General features: G+C 41.2%; 3 protein-coding genes across 3 annotated transcripts in view; 2 read left to right on the forward strand and 1 right to left on the reverse strand.

The window, feature by feature from the left end:
- The first annotated feature begins 238 nt into the window (after positions 1-238).
- g3bp2b (G3BP stress granule assembly factor 2b) lies at positions 239-10,586 on the forward strand. The gene is made up of 13 exons (XM_067445392.1): positions 239-552; positions 770-897; positions 2,113-2,194; positions 4,341-4,514; positions 5,314-5,401; positions 6,113-6,260; positions 6,343-6,547; positions 6,732-6,809; positions 7,155-7,245; positions 7,601-7,651; positions 7,743-7,871; positions 7,963-8,081; positions 9,713-10,586. Exons 2-13 carry the CDS (start codon positions 803-805, stop codon positions 9,875-9,877), a joined length of 1,425 nt encoding a protein of 474 aa, XP_067301493.1. The 5' UTR covers positions 239-552; positions 770-802; the 3' UTR covers positions 9,878-10,586.
- LOC137079107 (uncharacterized) lies at positions 2,814-4,262 on the reverse strand. Its single transcript, XM_067447071.1, has one exon. It carries the CDS (start codon positions 4,260-4,262, stop codon positions 2,814-2,816), a length of 1,449 nt encoding a protein of 482 aa, XP_067303172.1.
- An 861-nt stretch (positions 10,587-11,447) lies between the features above and the next one.
- The window catches only part of LOC137078243 (cyclin-dependent kinase-like 4), a 31,597-nt gene continuing 22,579 nt past the window's right edge, over positions 11,448-20,465 (forward strand). Inside the window, exons 1-2 of the mRNA XM_067445394.1 lie at positions 11,448-11,750; positions 12,975-13,169. Coding sequence (XP_067301495.1) covers positions 11,589-11,750; positions 12,975-13,169 — 357 coding nt within the window. The 5' untranslated portion in view covers positions 11,448-11,588. The remainder of the gene's footprint in view (positions 11,751-12,974; positions 13,170-20,465) is intronic.

The following is a 20,465-nucleotide window of genomic DNA, read 5'->3' on the forward strand; positions in this document are numbered from 1 at the left end:
TTTCCCAACACTCATGTTTCCTAATTATACTTTCCTGTTTGTACATTTAGTGATTTAAGATTATTTTTCTCACCCCATTGGCAGATTATTTATCTTATTTTAAGCAAAAACTCTCTTCATTTTGAGTATTTTTTCCCCAAAACAAGACAATTACTTTTGCTTGTCTAGTAAATACTTCTTGTTTTAAGAATTTTTAGATGTTTGGACTAGAAACAAGACAAAAATACTGAGTAAGAAAAGCATTTTTTGCAGTGTAAATAGCCTTTCTTGTGTACTACAGAATTATTGACGCGCTTTTGTCGTGCCCACGGAAGGAAGTCGCGTTCTTGTGCGTCACAGGCGTGTGTGCGCGCTCGCAAGCGAGAGGTGAGGGCAGTGGACGCGCGCACGTCGACGTCTGTGTGTGTGTGTGCGCGCGTTTCGCTTCGGCTGGTGTTGGGGGTTTTAAGCGGATAAAGAGGGAGTTGCGCGACCGTCGCTCGCTCGAGTGTGTGCGGAGAGTGCGTGCGTGCGGAGCGACAGCGCGGCGTTTCACGGATCCCGCCACATTAGGTGAGTTTCCCGCGGATAGCATGAAGCTAACGCACGCGCGAGCGCTATTGTCTGTCCGCGGCGCGCACGTGCACGTCCAGCTACCTTTACATCACGCCACCCTCAGTTATCCCTCCCTTTGTCTCTGTTTTTACTTCTCTCTCTTTGTGTGTGTGTGTAATAAAGTTCTTCTCATGATCTGATTTGTTTCTCTCTCTGTGTGTGTGTTGTGTTGTAGTGTAGTGTGTGTGTGTGTGTGTGTGAGAGAGAGATGGTGATGGAGAAGCCGAGCCCCCTGCTCGTAGGACGCGAGTTTGTGCGGCAGTACTACACACTCCTGAATAAAGCGCCGGATTACCTGCACAGGTGAGAGGTCAGAGGTCACGCCGCAGCTGATGAAGGGTCATGTGACGGGTGTGTGTGTGTCTCTGACATGTATGTGTGTGTTTGTGTCTCTGGTGTGTGTGTCTAATATGTGTGTGTGACTCTGATGTGTGTGTTTGTCTCTGATGCGTGTGTGTGTGTGTCTCTGATGCGTGTGTGTGTGTGTCTCTGATGCGTGTGTGTGTGTGTCTCTGATGCGTGTGTGTGTGTGTCTCTGATGCGTGTGTGTGTGTGTCTCTGATGCGTGTGTGTGTGTGTCTCTGATGCGTGTGTGTGTGTGTCTCTGATGCGTGTGTGTGTGTGTGTCTCTGATGCGTGTGTTTGTGTCTGATGCGTGTGTTTGTGTCTGATGCGTGTGTGTTTGTGTCTCTGATGCGTGTGTGTGTGTCTCTGATGCGTGTGTGTGTGTGTGTGTGTCTCTGATGCGTGTGTGTGTGTGTGTGTGTGTCTCTGATGCGTGTGTGTGTGTGTGTCTCTGATGCGTGTGTGTGTGTGTGTGTCTCTGATGCGTGTGTGTGTGTCTCTGATGCGTGTGTGTGTGTGTGTGTCTCTGATGCGTGTGTGTGTGTGTGTCTCTGATGCGTGTGTGTGTGTGTGTCTCTGATGCGTGTGTGTGTGTGTGTCTCTGATGCGTGTGTGTTTGTGTCTCTGATGCGTGTGTGTTTGTGTCTCTGATGCGTGTGTGTGTGTCTCTGTTGCGTGTGTGTGTGTGTCTCTGATGCGTGTGTGTGTGTGTGTCTCTGATGCGTGTGTTTGTGTCTGATGCGTGTGTGTTTGTGTCTCTGATGCGTGTGTGTGTGTGTGTGTGTCTCTGATGCGTGTGTGTGTGTGTGTGTGTCTCTGATGCGTGTGTGTGTGTCTCTGATGCGTGTGTGTGTGTGTGTCTCTGATGCGTGTGTGTGTGTGTGTCTCTGATGCGTGTGTGTGTGTGTGTGTCTCTGATGCGTGTGTGTGTGTGTGTCTCTGATGCGTGTGTGTCTCTGATGCGTGTGTGTGTGTGTCTCTGATGCGTGTGTGTGTGTCTCTGATGCGTGTGTGTGTGTCTCTGATGCGTGTGTGTGTGTGTCTCTGATGCGTGTGTGTGTGTGTCTCTGATGCGTGTGTGTGTGTGTCTGATGTGTGTATGTGTGTTTGTCTCTCTGATGTGTGTGTGTGTTTGTATCTCTGATGTGTGTGTGTGTGTGTGTGTGTTGGCAGGTTTTACGGCAGGAACTCCTCATATGTCCACGGCGGGCTGGACGGGAATGGGAAGCCGGAGGAGGCTGTGATTGGTCAGGCGGTGAGTCCTCATCCTCTGCTTCCTCATCCTCTGCTTCCTCTTCCCCTGCTTCCTCATCCTCTGCTTCCTCTTCCCCTGCTTCCTCTTCCCCTGCTTCCTCTTCCCCTGCTTCCTCTTCCTCTTCCCCTGCTTCCTCTTCCCCTGCTTCCTCTTCCCCTGCTTCCTCATCCCCTGCTTCCTCATCCCCTGCTTCCTCTTCTTCCTCATCCTCTGCTTCCTCATCCTCTGCTTCCTCATCCCCTGCTTCCTCATCCCCTGCTTCCTCTTCCCCTGCTTCCTCTTCCCCTGCTTCCTCTTCCTCTGCTTCCTCATCTCCTGCTTCCTCTTCCTCATCCTCTGCTTCCTCATCCTCTGCTTCCTCATCCCCTGCTTCCTCTTCCCCTGCTTCCTCTTCCTCTGCTTCCTCATCCCCTGCTTCCTCTTCCTCATCCTCTTCTTCCTCATCCTCTTCTTCCTCATCCTCTGCTTCCTCATCCTCTGCTTCCTCATCCTCTGCTTCCTCATCCTCTGCTTCCTCATCCTCTGCTTCCTCATCCTCTGCTTCCGCATCCTCTGCTTCCTCATCCTCTGCTTCCGCATCCTCTGCTTCCTCATCCTCTGCTTCCTCATCCCCTGCTTCCTAATCCCCTGCTTCCTCTTCCTCTGCTTCCTCATCCCCTGCTTCCTCTTCCTCTGCTTCCTCTTCCTCTGCTTCCTCTTCTTCCTCATCCTCTGCTTCCTCATCCCCTGCTTCCTCTTCCTCTGCTTCCTCATCCTCTGCTTCCTCTTCCTCTGCTTCATCTTCTTCCTCATCCTCTGCTTCCCCTTCCTCTGCTTCCTCTTGCTCTGCTTCCTCTTCCTCTGCTTCCTCTGCTTCCTCAACCTCTGCTTCCTCTTGCTCTGCTTCCTCTTCCTCTGCTTCCTCATCCTCTGCTTCCGCATCCTCTGCTTCTGCTTCCCCTTCTTTTGCTTCCTCTTCCTCTGTATCCTCTGCTTCCTCTTCCGCTTGCTCTGCTTCCTCTTGCTCTGCTTCCTCTTGCTCTGCTTCCTCTTCATCTGCTTCCTCTTCCTCTGCTTCCTCATCCTCTGCTTCTGCTTCCCCTTCTTCTGCTTCCTCTTCCTCTGTATCCTCTGCTTCCTCTTCCGCTTGCTCTGCTTCCTCTTGCTCTGCTTCCTCTTCCTCTGCTTCCTCTTGCTCTGCTTCCTCATCCTCTTCCTCTGTATCCTCTGCTTCCTCATCCTCTGCTTCCGCTTCCTCTGCCTCCTCTTCCTCTGCTTCCTCTTCCTCTGCTTCCTCTTGCTCTGCTTCCTCTTGCTCTGCTTCCTCATCCTCTGCTTCCTCATCCTCTGCTTCCGCATCCTCTGCTTCCGCATCCTCTGCTTCCGCATCCTCTGCTTCTGCTTCCCCTTCTTCTGCTTCCTCTTCCTCTGTATCCTCTGCTTCCTCTTCCGCTTCCTCTGCTTCCTCTTGCTCTGCTTCCTCTTGCTCTGCTTCCTCTTCATCTGCTTCCTCTTCCTCTGCTTCCTCATCCTCTGCTTCTGCTTCCCCTTCTTCTGCTTCCTCTTCCTCTGTATCTGCTTCCTCTTGCTCTGCTTCCTCTTCCTCTGCTTCCTCTTGCTCTGCTTCCTCATCCTCTTCCTCTGTATCCTCTGCTTCCTCATCCTCTGCTTCCGCTTCCTCTGCCTCCTCTTCCTCTGCTTCCTCTTCCTCTGCTTCCTCTTGCTCTGCTTCCTCTTGCTCTGCTTCCTCTTGCTCTACTTCCTCATCCTCTGCTTCCTCATCCTCTGCTTCCTCTTCCTCTGCTTCCTCATCCTCTGCTTCCGCATCCTCTGCTTCCGCATCCTCTGCTTCCGCATCCTCTGCTTCCGCATCCTCTGCTTTTGCTTCCCCTTCTTCTGCTTCCTCTTCCTCTGTATCCTCTGCTTCCTCTTCCGCTTCCTCTGCTTCCTCTTGCTCTGCTTCCTCTTGCTCTGCTTCCTCTTGCTCTGCTTCCTCTTGCTCTGCTTCCTCTTCATCTGCTTCCTCTTCCTCTGCTTCCTCATCCTCTGCTTCCTCCGCCATGATGTGGCGACCTCTGTTATTTACCATCGTTTGCGTCTTTGTTTTCCAGAACTCTGTGGAAGTAAAGCTGACTCTGTATATGTGTGTGTGTGTGTGTGTGTGCAGGAGATCCATAAGAAGGTGATGTCTCTGCAGTTCAGCGAGTGCCACACTAAGATCCGGCACGTGGATGCTCACGCCACGCTAGGAGACGGAGTGTGTGTGCAGGTGATGGGAGAGCTGTCCAACTGCGGCCGGCCCATGAGGAGGTTCATGCAGACGTTTGTGCTCGCGCCTGAGGTGTGTGAGTGTGTGTGAGTGTGTGTGAGTGTGTGTGAGTGTGTGTGAGTGTGTGTGAGTGTGTGTGAGTGAGTGAGTGAGTGTGTGTGTGTGTGTTCTGGAGTTTCTTCAGAGTTTACATATAATCTGTGTGTGTAATGAGGTCATGTTCAGAAACAGGAAATGAAGTAAAGATATTGTCAGATAAGGAAACAGCAGAACACTAACATACCTCTGACAGACACATATAGAGTTATTACAGTTAGTTCTGCTAATCTTACTTTAGTCCAACCAGAACGACGTCAGTCAGCCGTTACGATTCTCTGAGCGAGTCCTTACAAACAGAGGTGTGTGTGTGTGGGCATGTTTTTGTGACATATGAGGACACAAATGTGTATAATGCCATGGGTATGACACAGGTATTACAGGAGAGGGTGAAATATGAGGACATTACCCATGGCCCCACTTTACAAAAGGCTTATAAATCACACAGGAGGAGTTTTTTTTTTTTTTTTAAATGTTTCCTGTGATGGGTAGGTTTAGGGGCTGTGTGTGTGTGTGTGTGATGGGTAGGTTTAGGGGCAGTGTAAGTGGATAGAAAATACGGTTTGTACAGTATAAAACCATTACGCCTATGGAATGTCCCCATATGTCACAAAAACAAACGTGTGTGTGTGTGAAGGACAGAAGCAGGTGATCACACACTCATATCTCACCTTCTGCTTAGGCTTGTTAAGGGAACATCACCATTGAACACATTGTTATAATTTCTAACTATATTAAACATCATAATGATTTTGTGTGTGTGTGTGTGTCGCAGGGCTCTGCTGTCAACAAGTTCTACGTGCACAATGACATCTTCCGCTATGAAGAGGAGGTGTTTGGAGACTCTGAGGCCGAGCTGGGAGGTAAACACACAACACTGGACCCTCGCATTACATTGTGTGTGTTTGTGTGTGTCGCTGTTAGAGCAAAAACACATCTGAAAAGTCACGACATTCAAAGTTCGGAGCGAAGGGAGATATTTTCTCTTTAAGAACTACAACAAACAGCTGGTAGGGACTACAACGAGCTAGTGACATCACTAACCCTAACATTTGCATAACCCCGCCCCCAGGAACGTGGAGAAGATGACAACAGGAATTATGACCGTAACTTTATATAACCGTCTCATTCCGCATGTCGTGTCTTCCTCTGGAGTCTCTCCATCATTGTCCGACTCCGGTTTGATCATTAAAGGCTGAACAGTGTGTGTGTGTGTGTGTGTGTGTGTGTGTGTGTGTGTGTAATCAGAGCTGCTTGCATGAGCTCTTAAAGCTCCGCCCGCTTCCTAAAGGGAATGCTCATTTGCATTTAAAGGGATACAAAAACGGCGTGTTTTTGCTTGTGCTCAAAAAGTGGCGGTTTTAACATGCTATAAACATTTATGTGTGTGTGAGAGAGAGAGAGGTAATCAGCGCTCCTGACATGAACTCTTGAAGCTCCGCCCTCTTCCTAAAAGGAATGCTCATTTGCATTTAAAGGGACACACAAAAACTCTGTTTTTGCTTGTGCTCAAAAAGTGATTTTAACATGCTATAAATATTTATCTGTGTGTGTGTGTGTGTGTGTGAGAGCAGAGTCTGAAGAAGAGGAGGAGGAGGAGGAGGAGGAGGAAGAGGTAGAGGAGGAGGAGGAGGAGGAGCAGGTGGACAGTCATGCTTCACCTGAGCCGGTGCAGGACCGTCCCAGCAGCACCACCTATTATGAGCCGCCAGCCCCCGTCAGGTACACACACACACACACACACACACACACACACCCACCTCAGAGCTATCGCTGGCCTTACACCAGCTGTTAATGTTCTTAGTAATGGAGTGGAGCAGCAGGAGGAGGCGGTCCCTGAGGCAGAGCCAGAGTCCCAGCTGGAGGCCAATCAGGAGACAGAGGCGGAGCTTAACCCAGAGCCAGAGCTGCAGGTGGTGGAGGCGGAGCCTGAGGAGAAACTCCCAGAGAGAGGCTCCACCCCTGTCCCCGCACTGACCCCGCCCCCTCACACCCCAGAGCCACCCAAGGTACCGGTGTGTGTGTAGAGCTCTGTGTTGACTGTGTGTGTTTGAGTATGTGTGTGTGTGTAGCGCTGTGTTGACTGTGTGTGTTTGAGTATGTGTGTGTGTGTAGAGCTCTGTGTTGACTGTGTGTGTTTGAGTATGTGTGTGTGTGTAGCGCTGTGTTGACTGTGTGTGATGTCATCCGCAGGTGTTCTCATGGGCTCTGGTGACCAGTAAGAATCTTCCTCCGGCTGGGGTTTCTCCACACGGGCTGAGGCCGGCTCAGGTACAGCGGTTCCCCGGGGATATTTATAGATCATTTGAAGAAGTTTTATCACAATATTTCACAGTCAAGTGAAACTAACCCTAAAATCAGCATGTGACCTTTTATATTATGCAACGGTTATACAATAATTTAACATTTTGATTATATTTTAGACACACTTGTTTACCAACGGAAATTGTAATTAAATTACCTTTTAAATTAAAAATAGTGAACTAAAAAAAACATCTCAAAGCATTGTTTGCCATTGTGAATCTATGAATGCCACTTCTATTTATGTAATGTGATTGGCAACAGCCCTGACCAATGCTGTGTGTGTGTGTGTGTGTGTGTGTGTGTGTCTCACAGTCACGGGTGGAGGTCAGACAGGACAGTCAGTCACTACACAGAGATCAGCGGCGGGAGAGATCAGGCTTCCCTCCACGAGGACCCAGAGGAGGTGACACACACACACACACTGCCCCATAACCTACCCAACACACACACACACACACACACACTGCCCCTAAACCTACCCATCACACACACACACACACACACTGCCCCTAAACCTACCCATCACACACACACACACACACTGCCCCTAAACCTACCCATCACACACACGCACGCACACACACACACACACACACTGCCTCTAAACCTACCCATCACGCACACACACACTCTCACTCACTCACTCACTCACACACACACACACACACACACACACACACACACACACACACACACACACACACACACACACACGTGATCAGTAACAGGTTGATTGTGTGTCTGTTGTTGTTTGTCAGATGGCAGTGGCTCTGAGGCTGCGGGTGGGAGACAGTACATCAGTTTTAAGGGTGAGTTTCCTGTCATGTGATGCTCGGCCATCATTCATCCAAAAATAACACATGTAGCTCAGGAGTCACCAACGTGTGTGTGTGTGTGCAGGTCGCGGCGACTTTGACTCCGGTGACGCTGAGGCCCGTCGGCCTTTCCGTTATCCAGACAGTCATCAGCTGTTCGTTGGAAATCTTCCTCATGACATCGACGAGGTGGAACTGAAGGAGTTCTTCATGAGTGAGAGCCGCTGACCTTTGACCTTGATGATGATGTGTGTGTGTGTTTGTGTGTGTGTGTGTGTGGTTTCACGCTGCTTTTTTTCGCTCAGCGTTTGGGAACGTGATGGAGATGAGGATCAACACCAAAGCTGTCGGAGGGAAGCTGCCCAACTTCGGTTTTGTGGTGTTTGACGACCTGGAGCCGGTGCAAAGGATTCTGGGAGCGAAGGTGTGTGTCATTACCGCTCATGATTAACATCTGGGGCTTTTCATGGACAACACGATTTGGGCCAGTGTCACGTGATTTCAGCAGTTTGACACGCGATGCAAATCATGAATCAATACGCTGAGTCCTAACCGTTTGAACCGTTAAAATATCTTAAACTGTGTGTGAAGATGAACGGAGGTCTTACGGGTGTGGAGCGACATTAGGGAGAGGAGTTAATGACAGACATTTCATTTCTGGCTGAACTAACCCTTTAAGTTCACTGTTTGAGTCTCTGTACTTTACTGGAGTATTATTTTTTCTGTAAACTTCTGACTTTAACTTCACTCCATCTGAAAGACAAATATCGTCCTTTTTACTCCACTACTCAGGGTCCTGGGTCAGAAATGGTCTTCAGTGGTGGCTGACCAGACGTGGTTATCCACACGCGCGCACACACACACACACACACACACACACACACACACACACACCAACAGTAAAAGTACCTACCCACATGATCTGTGAGCCCAATACTGACAATAAATTTAAAATAAATGAATTTTTTTTAAATCTAATTTGTGATATCTCATTATGTATGATGTCTTGATGTTTGTTTCTTTAGTTCCTCGTTTTTACACAGTTTGTGTAATTACTGATTAATTCTTTTGGCAACAATCATTAAAAAGTAGCATTAAAAATGTTATAATAGTCTAATTCTCTACCATATACAATTTAATAAAATTATTGGCTATCAATAACTTGCGTTGTTCTGGTTTCGCCTTATTCCAGGCTAAACTTTTTTTTTTTTTTTTACTACATATTATCAATATAAATACTCAAAATAAATACATGAAAATACTGTGGATTATTAAGACTAGTTCTTACTAACCCCTCTTGTTTAATGGGGTAAGCACACTTGCGTTCTCGTGTCAGAGGTGTTGTGAGTAAATGATCACACACCGATTCAAGAGTTCAGTGTTGGACAGATCAGTTCATTAAAATGAATCGGTTCAAATGAGTCATTAGTTCGCGAATCAGACAAAAGCGGAAGTGTGATTCCAGACTGTTAAAACAACGCAAAAGATTTGTCATCACAGAAAACACTTCATAAGGATATTTTTCAGTTTATTTGAAAGTATGGTTTATGTCGGGTGCGTGTGCAAAACGTCTGTCAGAAGAGGTGCGTTTTTTTTTTTTTAGCACAATTCACATCCAGCAGTAATTCAGGGAAAAAAATGTGAGACTGCGGCCACCAAAAAATTTTCATTGTAGGAAAAACCCTGCTACATTTCTATCAAGGTCCTCGAAGTCGAAAGTCGTTTCTGTCGCAGCTTTGAAAGTCAGTGGATGATTTTTTTCTTCTTCTTTTTTTGCAGACAGCCTATCAGTAATCACTCTTGTAGGATCATATGAAGTTTCCCAACTTTTTTTTTAACGTTGATCCGTTTATAGCAAAATGCAAGAAGACGTTTCCTCGGCGCAGTGTGTGCATGGGCAGACTTAGAAAGTGTGTTTCAGTTTTCTGAAAAGATTAAAGATTAGTTTCATTGGAATACACTTGATGCATGTCGTATAAAATGTAAATATCTGTAAAAGTCTTCTTTTGTTGCCTAACCTTGCCTAACTTTGAGTTGTGTTTCCTCCGCCGGCAGCCCATCATGTTCCGCGGGGAAGTGCGGCTGAATGTGGAGGAAAAGAAGACGCGAGCAGCCCGAGAGCGTGAGACCAGAGGCCCTTCGGACGGACGGCGAGGGCCCCGGGGCCCCGGGATGGGGCGGGGCCGAGGAGAAAGCCGCTTCACAGGCCCGCGTCGCTGAGCTTCGGCTCCATTAAACACAAACCAATCTCTCTTTGCTTTAGCTTTGGTTTTTCTCTCCGTGTCTCTGGCTTCTGGACTGTGACCGGCGGTCAAAGACTCCGAACTCACAAGGGGCGTCATTCGCGCTTTTCGTTTGATTTTTGTCACGATTTTGCTAAGAAGAACGGGAACTCTATAAGAACTTTTTTTTCCTATAGAGCAGTTGAATGTCACGAAGGGGTTTCCTCACGGAACAGATTTCTGCACATTTTATAACTTCATAAATCAGTGCTCCGTGTACAATTATTTATTTTCCTAGTCAATAAAACAGTGGTGGTGCCTTAACTCAATCGTGTGTGTGTGTGTGTGTGTGTGTGTGTGTGTGTGTGTGTGTGTGTGTGTGTGTGTGTGTGTGTGTGTGTGTGTGTGTGTGTGTGTGTGTGTGTGTGTGTGTGTGTGTGTGTGTGTGTGTGTGTGTGTGTGTGTGTGTGTGTGTGTGTGTGTGTGTGTGTGTGTGTGTGTCGCGTCAGGTCCCGGACACTCCATGTCCGAGGCCGAACTGGTCCTCATGTTTTTTCTGTTTTCTCAACGTCTTTGCATGGCTGTTTGTGGGATATTTTCTCACCACACTGTCCGCCTGCATTCAGTTCTGGGTTCGGATTGGACTTCAGCAGGTTTTTGTTTGAATGTGTTTTCAACTTTCAATAAACTACTGGAATCTGCAGCAATGTCATTGCATTTCTCTGTGTTTTTGAGTGGTTGTTTAGATAAGTTTGAGCATTTGTCAACGTAATTGTCAATTAACGATGGTCAACGATGGTCAATTAACACACATCTGCGATATTTGCTATCCAAATCAACACGGCCGTCATCTTGGAACGTTCAACATGACGCTGTTCATAACTTACTAACGACTCATTGATAGATTTTCATAAAAAATGTCAGCAATGTGTATGATTTATATGCTGCACATTGCTGACATTTTTGATGAAAATGAAAAGGCCTTCAGGCGTGCCAATGTGTTGGTTTGTGTTTTTACAACTCATAATGTAACGTAGATGATGCAGGAGCAAAACTAGGAAAAGGGATTAACGTTAACGTTAAGCCAGGATATCATCTTTATGCAAAATTTAGTACACCGCTGTGTAATCGAAAGCACACTGACCCCAAGAACGATAACGAAATATAATATCTTAGTTTTGAGGCTGTTTGTTCTGATCTCGTTTGTTCTGACCGTTACAAAATGGCGGACAGACTGAGGCGATAAACTACGTTTATTCAGTATTAACAAGGTAAATATACAGTGTACTCTACTGAGGAGGGGAAAAAAAGGTTTGATTTTGCTTCATATAAACTAGTTTGTCATCTACAGAGTGAATCGAGAAGAATCGTGTATTAATAATTTTTGTTGGCGTATTTTAAATAAACAAAGTAATATTATACGAATATAATAATTACAATTTCTGAATTTTTAAATATATTTTCACTGTGTTCAATATTCACGAGCGTTATGTTTGTCGAATTAAACCAGTCCGTTATTTATTTGCACGTTTGACTCGTTTCTGACGTTTGATTGACAGCTCTTTCTGCGCGCGCGTCGGTTTCTATGGCGACGGCGCCGTTATTTACGTGCTACGAAAAACAAACGACGGCGATGTGCTCTACTGACCGAATGAAAGCTCATACCGATCTTTAATCCGCATTAGTTGCGCTGACTCCCGTGTCCCGTGATGTATAAGTACGAGACTCTTGGCTGTCTGGGCTCCGGTAGCTACGGGACCGTGCTGAAGTGCCGCCACCGGGACACCGGCCGAACCGTCGCCGTGAAGAAGCTAATGGAGGAAGATGAGGCCGTGAGGAAGATCGTGCTGAGAGAAGTCAAAATGCTAAAGGTCAGTCACGTGTCTGATTATAAATTATAACCTTGCTGTTATATGTGTGTAAAGTTTAAGTATAACGTTACTTTATGTAGGAAGTGTACTAATGTGTGTAGTAGTAGTGGACTTGTATTTCAATACTGATTGAGACTAAACTGGCGCATTTGTAGTATATAAAGGATACCTTTAATTGTAATATAAGTGTAAAAGTTAAGAACTAACGTTAGTTCACAAATATCGTTACTACAAGTGAACTTTACTGCAAAAAAATGCTTTTCTTACTTATTTTTATGTTACTTACAAGTAATTGTCTTGTTTTGCGGGGGAAAAACTCAAAATGAAGAGAGTTTTTGCTTAAAATAAGATAAATAATCTGCCAATGGGGTGAGAAAAATAATCTTAATTCAAACAGAAAACAAGATTATTTTTCTCACCCCATTGGCAGATTATTTATTTTATTTTAAGCAAAAACTCTTCATTTTGAGTTATTTCAAAACAAGACATTTGTACTTATCTAGTAACGTTAAGTTAAATGTTTCTTAATGTAACAATTTTTAGATATTTTGACTAGATACAAGACAAAAATATAAGAAAAGCATTTTTTGCAGTGTTAAAAGTTTGCTATTTTAATACTTAGCTTATTTTTAGTTTCTTAAAGTACACTTAGAAGTATACACTCAGTAAACTACTGTCCAATTATACGTGTACGTTTTCTTTAAGTTCAACACTGACACTATTGAACTGAATTAATTTAATGATTGATGAAATCTGTTTTCTTTATAAATCAACATTTTCAAGCAATATCAGAAGACCGTATGTAAAACTGAATAAAGTATTTAATAGGCTGCTCAATCAAAAGAGTGAACACTACGAGCCCAGTGTTTCTTTATATCTCGATCAAAAGAGTGCAATTTTTATTATATTTCTGAGAAGTACATTAAAAAATAATGAAAATATAGTTTCTTATTTTTAGTTTAAAAGATGTATTGAAGATTATGACTAAAAGCACACTTGAATAAACTTGTTTTTCGTAAGGAAAGAACTGTGAAAAGAACTTTCACAGTTTTAAAAACGCGAAATCGGTTTAGGGGCTGTGTGTGTGTGTGTGTGTGTGATGGGTAGGTTTAGGGGACAGGGGCAGTGTAAGGGGATAGAAAATACGTTTTTTACAGTATAAAAAACATTACGCTTATGGAATGTCCCCACATTTCACAAAAACAAACGTGTGTGTGTTGGCAGCAACTGAGGCATGAGAATCTGGTGAACCTGCTGGAGGTGTGGAAGTGGAGACGTCACTGGTATTTGGTGTTCGAGTTTGTGGAGCGGACAGTTCTGGACGAGCTTGAGCAGTTCCCATCCGGACTGGATCCGCACAGAGTCCGAAAGTATCTCTACCAGATCCTGAGGGCCGTTGGCTTCTGCCACCAGAACAACGTGAGCGTCTGGCCCTAACCTAACTCTAACATAAACCTACACCTAACCTAACTCTAGCCTAAACCTACACCTAACCTAACTCTAAACTAACCCTAAACCTACACCTAACCTAACTCTAAACTAACCCTAAACCTACACCTAACCTAACTCTAGCCTAAACCTACACCTAACCCTAATCTTAAACCTACACCTAACTCTAATCTAACTCTAAAATAACCCTAAACTAACCTTAAACCTATACCTAACTCTAGCCTAACCCTAAACTAACCTTAAAGGACAACTCCGGCGAATTTTTAAGTTTATCTTGATCATTATATCTTTGTGAGTACAGTCTATAGAAAAAAAACGAACCGGATTGGTGCTTGCAACACGGAGTTATTACAGATAATGCCCAGAGCCCCCCCCTCAGCTAAAACGGCGCTTTGGGGCATGCGCGTAAAGGGTGTCCTTGTGCCTCTTAACAGACACAAAATGCAATTAAAATGTCCGTTCAACATGAACAGGTCCCTCACACGACAACAAGCTGCGTTTAGCCACTTAGCCATTGTTTAAATTCACCTGTTTTAGCCGGCTAGCTGTGTCTCGCGTTGAAGTCAGAAGGGGGACAGAAATGTCGTAATACCATTTTTTTTTACCGATATAATTTATTGCATCTCTTGCTTTTAATTCGGTAAGATATCAAATACACTGCTGATCAATAACCACTAATATCTATAATATTTTTCTCCTATTCTTTATGCCAATTTTCTGATTGGTGTATGTACTTCAAACACTTGTGCATTAAGTATCCATAGATTTTATGCGATGTAAAAAAAATTTGTAATATATATATATATATATATATATATATATATATATATATATATATATATATATATATATATATATATATATATATAGGCAGCATTTATTTAATAAAAACGACAATAAATTTTATTAAAAGTGCGAAGGAAGAAAATACATTATATAAAAAGTGCGGGGGACGAAAATACATTTTATTAAAAGTGTGGGGGACGAAAATACATTTTATTAAAAGTGTGGAGGACGAAAATACATTTTATTATAAGTGTGGGGGACGAAAATACATTTTATTAAAAGTGTGGAGGACGAAAATACATTTTATTATAAGTGTGGGGGACGAAAATACATTTTATTATAAGTGCGGGGGACGAAAATACATTTTATTAAAAGTGTGGGGGACGAAAATACATTTTATTAAAAGTGTGGGGGACGAAAATACATTTTATTAAAAGTGCGGGGGACGAAAATACATTTTATTAAAAGTGCGGGGGACGAAAATACATTTTATTAAAAGTGTGGGGGACGAAAATACATTATATAAAAAGTGCGGGGGACGAAAATACATTTTATTAAAAGTGTGGGGGACGAAAATACATTTTATTAAAAGTGCGGGGGACGAAAATACATTTTATTATAAGTGCGGGGGACGAAAATACATTATATAAAAAGTGCGGGGGACGAAAATACATTATATAAAAAGTGCGGGGGACAAAAATAAATTTTATTAAAAGTGCGGGGGACGAAAATACATTTTATTAAAAGTGTGGGGGACGAAAATACATTATATAAAAAGTGCGGGGGACGAAAATACATTTTATCAAAAGTGCGGGGGACGAAAATACATTATATAAAAAGTGCGGGGGACAAAAATAAATTTTATTAAAAGTGCGGGGGACGAAAATAAATTTTATTAAAAGTGCGGGGGACGAAAATACATTATATAAAAAGTGTGGGGGACAAAAATAAATTTTATTAAAAGTGCGGGGGACGAAAATACATTATATAAAAAGTGCGGGGGACGAAAATACATTTTATTAAAAGTGTGGGGGACGAAAATACATTATATAAAAAGTGCGGGGGACGAAAATACATTATATAAAAAGTGCGGGGGACGAAAATACATTTTATTAAAAGTGCGGGGGACGAAAATACATTTTATTAAAAGTGTGGGGGACGAAAATACATTTTATTAAAAGTGCGGGGGACGAAAATACATTATATAAAAAGTGCGGGGGACGAAAATACATTTTATTAAAAGTGCGGGGGACGAAAATACATTTTATTAAAAGTGTGGGGGACGAAAATACATTTTATTAAAAGTGCGGGGGACGAAAATACATTATATAAAAAGTTCGGGGGACGAAAATACATTTTATTAAAAGTGCGGGGGACGAAAATACATTATATAAAAAGTTCGGGGGACGAAAATACATTTTATTAAAAGTGCGGGGGACGAAAATACATTATATAAAAAGTTCGGGGGACGAAAATACATTATATAAAAAGTTTGGGGGACGAAAATACATTATATAAAAAGTTCGGGGGACGAAAATACATTTTATTAAAAGTGCGGGGGACGAAAATACATTTTATTAAAAGTGCGGGGGACGAAAATACATTTTATTAAAAGTGCGGGGGACGAAAATACATTTTATTATAAGTGTGGAGGACGAAAATACATTTTATTATAAGTGCGGGGGACGAAAATACATTTTATTAAAAGTGCGGGGGACGAAAATACATTATATAAAAAGTTCGGGGGACGAAAATACATTATATAAAAAGTTCGGGGGACGAAAATACATTTTATTAAAAGTGCGGGGGACGAAAATACATTTTATTAAAAGTGCGGGGGACGAAAATACATTTTATTAAAAGTGCGGGGGACGAAAATACATTTTATTAAAAGTGCGGGGGACGAAAATACATTTTATTAAAAGTGCGGGGGACGAAAATACATTTTATTAAAAGTGCGGGGGACGAAAATACATTTTATTATAAGTGTGGAGGACGAAAATACATTTTATTATAAGTGCGGGGGACGAAAATACATTTTATTAAAAGTGCGGGGGACGAAAATACATTATATAAAAAGTTCGGGGGACGAAAATACATTATATAAAAAGTTCGGGGGACGAAAATACATTTTATTAAAAGTGTGGAGGACGAAAATACATTTTATTATAAGTGCGGGGGACGAAAATACATTTTATTATAAGTGTGGAGGACGAAAATACATTATATAAAAAGTGTGGGGGACGAAAATACATTTTATTAAAAGTGTGGAGGACGAAAATACATTTTATTAAAAGTGCGGGGGACGAAAATACATTTTATTAAAAGTGTGGGGGACGAAAATACATTATATAAAAAGTGTGGGGGACGAAAATACATTATATAAAAAGTGTGGGGGACGAAAATACATTTTATTAAAAGTGTGGAGGACGAAAATACATTTTATTAAAAGTGCGGGGGACGAAAATATATTTTATTAAAAGTGTGGAGGACGAAAATACATTTTATTAAAAGTGTGGAGGACGAAAATACATTTTATTAAAAGTGTGGAGGACGAAAATACATTTTATTAAAAGTGCGGGGGACGAAAATACATTTTATTAAAAGTGCGGGGGACGAAAATACATTTTATTAAAAGTGCGGGGGACGAAAATACATTTTATTAAAAGTGCGGGGGACGAAAATACATTTTATTAAAAGTGTGGGGGACGAAAATACATTATATAAAAAGTTCGGGGGACGAAAATACATTTTATTAAAAGTGTGGGGGACGAAAATACATTATATAAAAAGTGCGGGGGACGAAAATACATTTTATTAAAAGTGCGGGGGACGAAAATACATTTTATTAAAAGTGTGGAGGACGAAAATACATTTTATTATAAGTGCGGGGGACGAAAATACATTTTATTATAAGTGTGGAGGACGAAAATACATTATATAAAAAGTGTGGGGGACGAAAATACATTTTATTAAAAGTGTGGAGGACGAAAATACATTTTATTAAAAGTGCGGGGGACGAAAATACATTTTATTAAAAGTGTGGGGGACGAAAATACATTATATAAAAAGTGTGGGGGACGAAAATACATTATATAAAAAGTGTGGGGGACGAAAATACATTTTATTAAAAGTGTGGAGGACGAAAATACATTTTATTAAAAGTGTGGGGGACGAAAATACATTATATAAAAAGTGTGGGGGACGAAAATACATTTTATTAAAAGTGTGGAGGACGAAAATACATTTTATTAAAAGTGCGGGGGACGAAAATACATTTTATTAAAAGTGTGGAGGACGAAAATACATTTTATTAAAAGTGTGGAGGACGAAAATACATTTTATTAAAAGTGTGGAGGACGAAAATACATTTTATTAAAAGTGCGGGGGACGAAAATACATTTTATTAAAAGTGCGGGGGACGAAAATACATTTTATTAAAAGTGCGGGGGACGAAAATACATTTTATTAAAAGTGCGGGGGACGAAAATACATTTTATTAAAAGTGTGGGGGACGAAAATACATTATATAAAAAGTTCGGGGGACGAAAATACATTTTATTAAAAGTGTGGGGGACGAAAATACATTATATAAAAAGTGCGGGGGACGAAAATACATTTTATTAAAAGTGCGGGGGACGAAAATACATTTTATTAAAAGTGTGGGGGACGAAAATACATTATATAAAAAGTGCGGGGGACGAAAATACATTTTATTAAAAGTGCGGGGGACGAAAATACATTATATAAAAAGTGCGGGGGACGAAAATACATTTTATTAAAAGTGTGAAGGACGAAAATACATTTTATTAAAAGTGCGGGGGACGAAAATACATTTTATTATAAGTGTGGGGGACGAAAATACATTATATAAAAAGTGCGGGGGACGAAAATACATTTTATTAAAAGTGTGAAGGACGAAAATACATTTTATTAAAAGTGTGGGGGACGAAAATACATTTTATTAAAAGTGTGAAGGACGAAAATACATTTTATTAAAAGTGTGGGGGACGAAAATACATTTTATTAAAAGTGTGGAGGACGAAAATACATTTTATTAAAAGTGCGGGGGACGAAAATACATTTTATTAAAACTGCGGGGGACGAAAATACATTTTATTAAAAGTTCGGGGGACGAAAATACATTTTATTAAAAGTGTGGGGGACGAAAATACATTATATAAAAAGTGCGGGGGACGAAAATACATTTTATTAAAAGTGCGGGGGACGAAAATACATTTTATTAAAAGTGTGGGGGACGAAAATACATTATATAAAAAGTGCGGGGGACGAAAATACATTTTATTAAAAGTGCGGGGGACGAAAATACATTATATAAAAAGTTCGGGGGACGAAAATACATTATATAAAAAGTTCAGGGGACGAAAATACATTATATAAAAAGTGCGGGGGACGAAAATACATTTTATTAAAAGTGTGGGGGACGAAAATACATTTTATTAAAAGTGCGGGGGACGAAAATACATTTTATTAAAAGTGTGGAGGACGAAAATACATTTTATTAAAAGTGCGGGGGACGAAAATACATTATATAAAAAGTTCGGGGGGACGAAAATACATTATATAAAAAGTGTGGGGGACGAAAATACATTTTATTAAAAGTGTGGGGGACGAAAATACATTTTATTAAAAGTGTGGGGGACGAAAATACATTTTATTAAAAGTGTGGGGGACGAAAATACATTTTATTAAAAGTGTGGGGGACGAAAATACATTTTATTAAAAGTGTGGGGGACGAAAATACATTATATAAAAAGTTCGTGGGACGAAAATACATTTTATTAAAAGTGTGGAGGACGAAAATACATTTTATTAAAAGTGCGGGGGACGAAAATACATTTTATTAAAACTGCGGGGGACGAAAATACATTTTATTAAAAGTTCGGGGGACGAAAATACATTTTATTAAAAGTGTGGGGGACGAAAATACATTTTATTAAAAGTTCGGGGGACGAAAATACATTTTATTAAAACTGCGGGGGACGAAAATACATTTTATTAAAAGTTCGGGGGACGAAAATACATTTTATTAAAACTGCGGGGGACGAAAATACATTTTATTAAAAGTTCGGGGGACGAAAATACATTTTATTAAAACTGCGGGGGACGAAAATACATTTTATTAAAAGTGCGGGGGACGAAAATACATTTTATTAAAAGTGTGGGGGACGAAAATACATTTTATTATAAGTGCGGGGGACGAAAATACATTATATAAAAAGTTCAGGGGACGAAAATACATTATATAAAAAGTGCGGGGGACGAAAATACATTTTATTAAAAGTGTGGAGGACGAAAATACATTTTATTAAAAGTGCGGGGGACGAAAATACATTTTATTAAAAGTGTGGAGGACGAAAATACATTTTATTAAAAGTGCGGGGGACGAAAATACATTATATAAAAAGTTCGGGGGGACGAAAATACATTATATAAAAAGTGTGGAGGACGAAAATACATTTTATTAAAAGTGTGGGGGACGAAAATACATTTTATTAAAAGTGTGGGGGACGAAAATACATTATATAAAAAGTTCGTGGGACGAAAATACATTTTATTAAAAGTGTGGAGGACGAAAATACATTTTATTAAAAGTGTGGGGGACGAAAATACATTTTATTATAAGTGCGGGGACGAAAATACATTTTATTAAAAGTGTGGAGGACGAAAATACATTTTATTAAAAGTGTGGAGGACGAAAATACATTTTATTAAAAGTGCGGGGGACGAAAATACATTTTATTAAAAGTGTGGGGGACGAAAATACATTTTATTAAAAGTGTGGGGGACGAAAATACATTTTATTAAAAGTGTGGGGGACGAAAATACATTATATAAAAAGTTCGTGGGACGAAAATACATTTTATTAAAAGTGTGGAGGACGAAAATACATTTTATTAAAAGTGTGGAGGACGAAAATACATTATATAAAAAGTGCGGGGGACGAAAATACATTTTATTAAAAGTGCGGGGGACGAAAATACATTTTATTAAAAGTGTGGGGGACGAAAATACATTTTATTAAAAGTGTGGAGGACGAAAATACATTATATAAAAAGTGCGGGGGACGAAAATACATTTTATTAAAAGTGTGGAGGACGAAAATACATTTTATTATAAGTGCGGGGGACGAAAATACATTTTATTAAAAGTGCGGGGGACGAAAATACATTTTATTATAAGTGTGGAGGACGAAAATACATTATATAAAAAGTGCGGGGGACGAAAATACATTTTATTAAAAGTGTGGAGGACGAAAATACATTTTATTAAAAGTGCGGGGGACGAAAATACATTTTATTAAAAGTGTGGGGGACGAAAATACATTTTATTAAAAGTGCGGGGGACGAAAATACATTTTATTAAAAGTGTGGAGGACGAAAATACATTTTATTATAAGTGTGGGGGACGAAAATACATTTTATTATAAGTGCGGGGGACGAAAATACATTTTATTAA

This window comes from Pseudorasbora parva, chromosome 6, assembly GCF_024679245.1.
Source record: "Pseudorasbora parva isolate DD20220531a chromosome 6, ASM2467924v1, whole genome shotgun sequence".
Classification (NCBI taxonomy): Eukaryota; Metazoa; Chordata; class Actinopteri; order Cypriniformes; family Gobionidae; genus Pseudorasbora; species Pseudorasbora parva.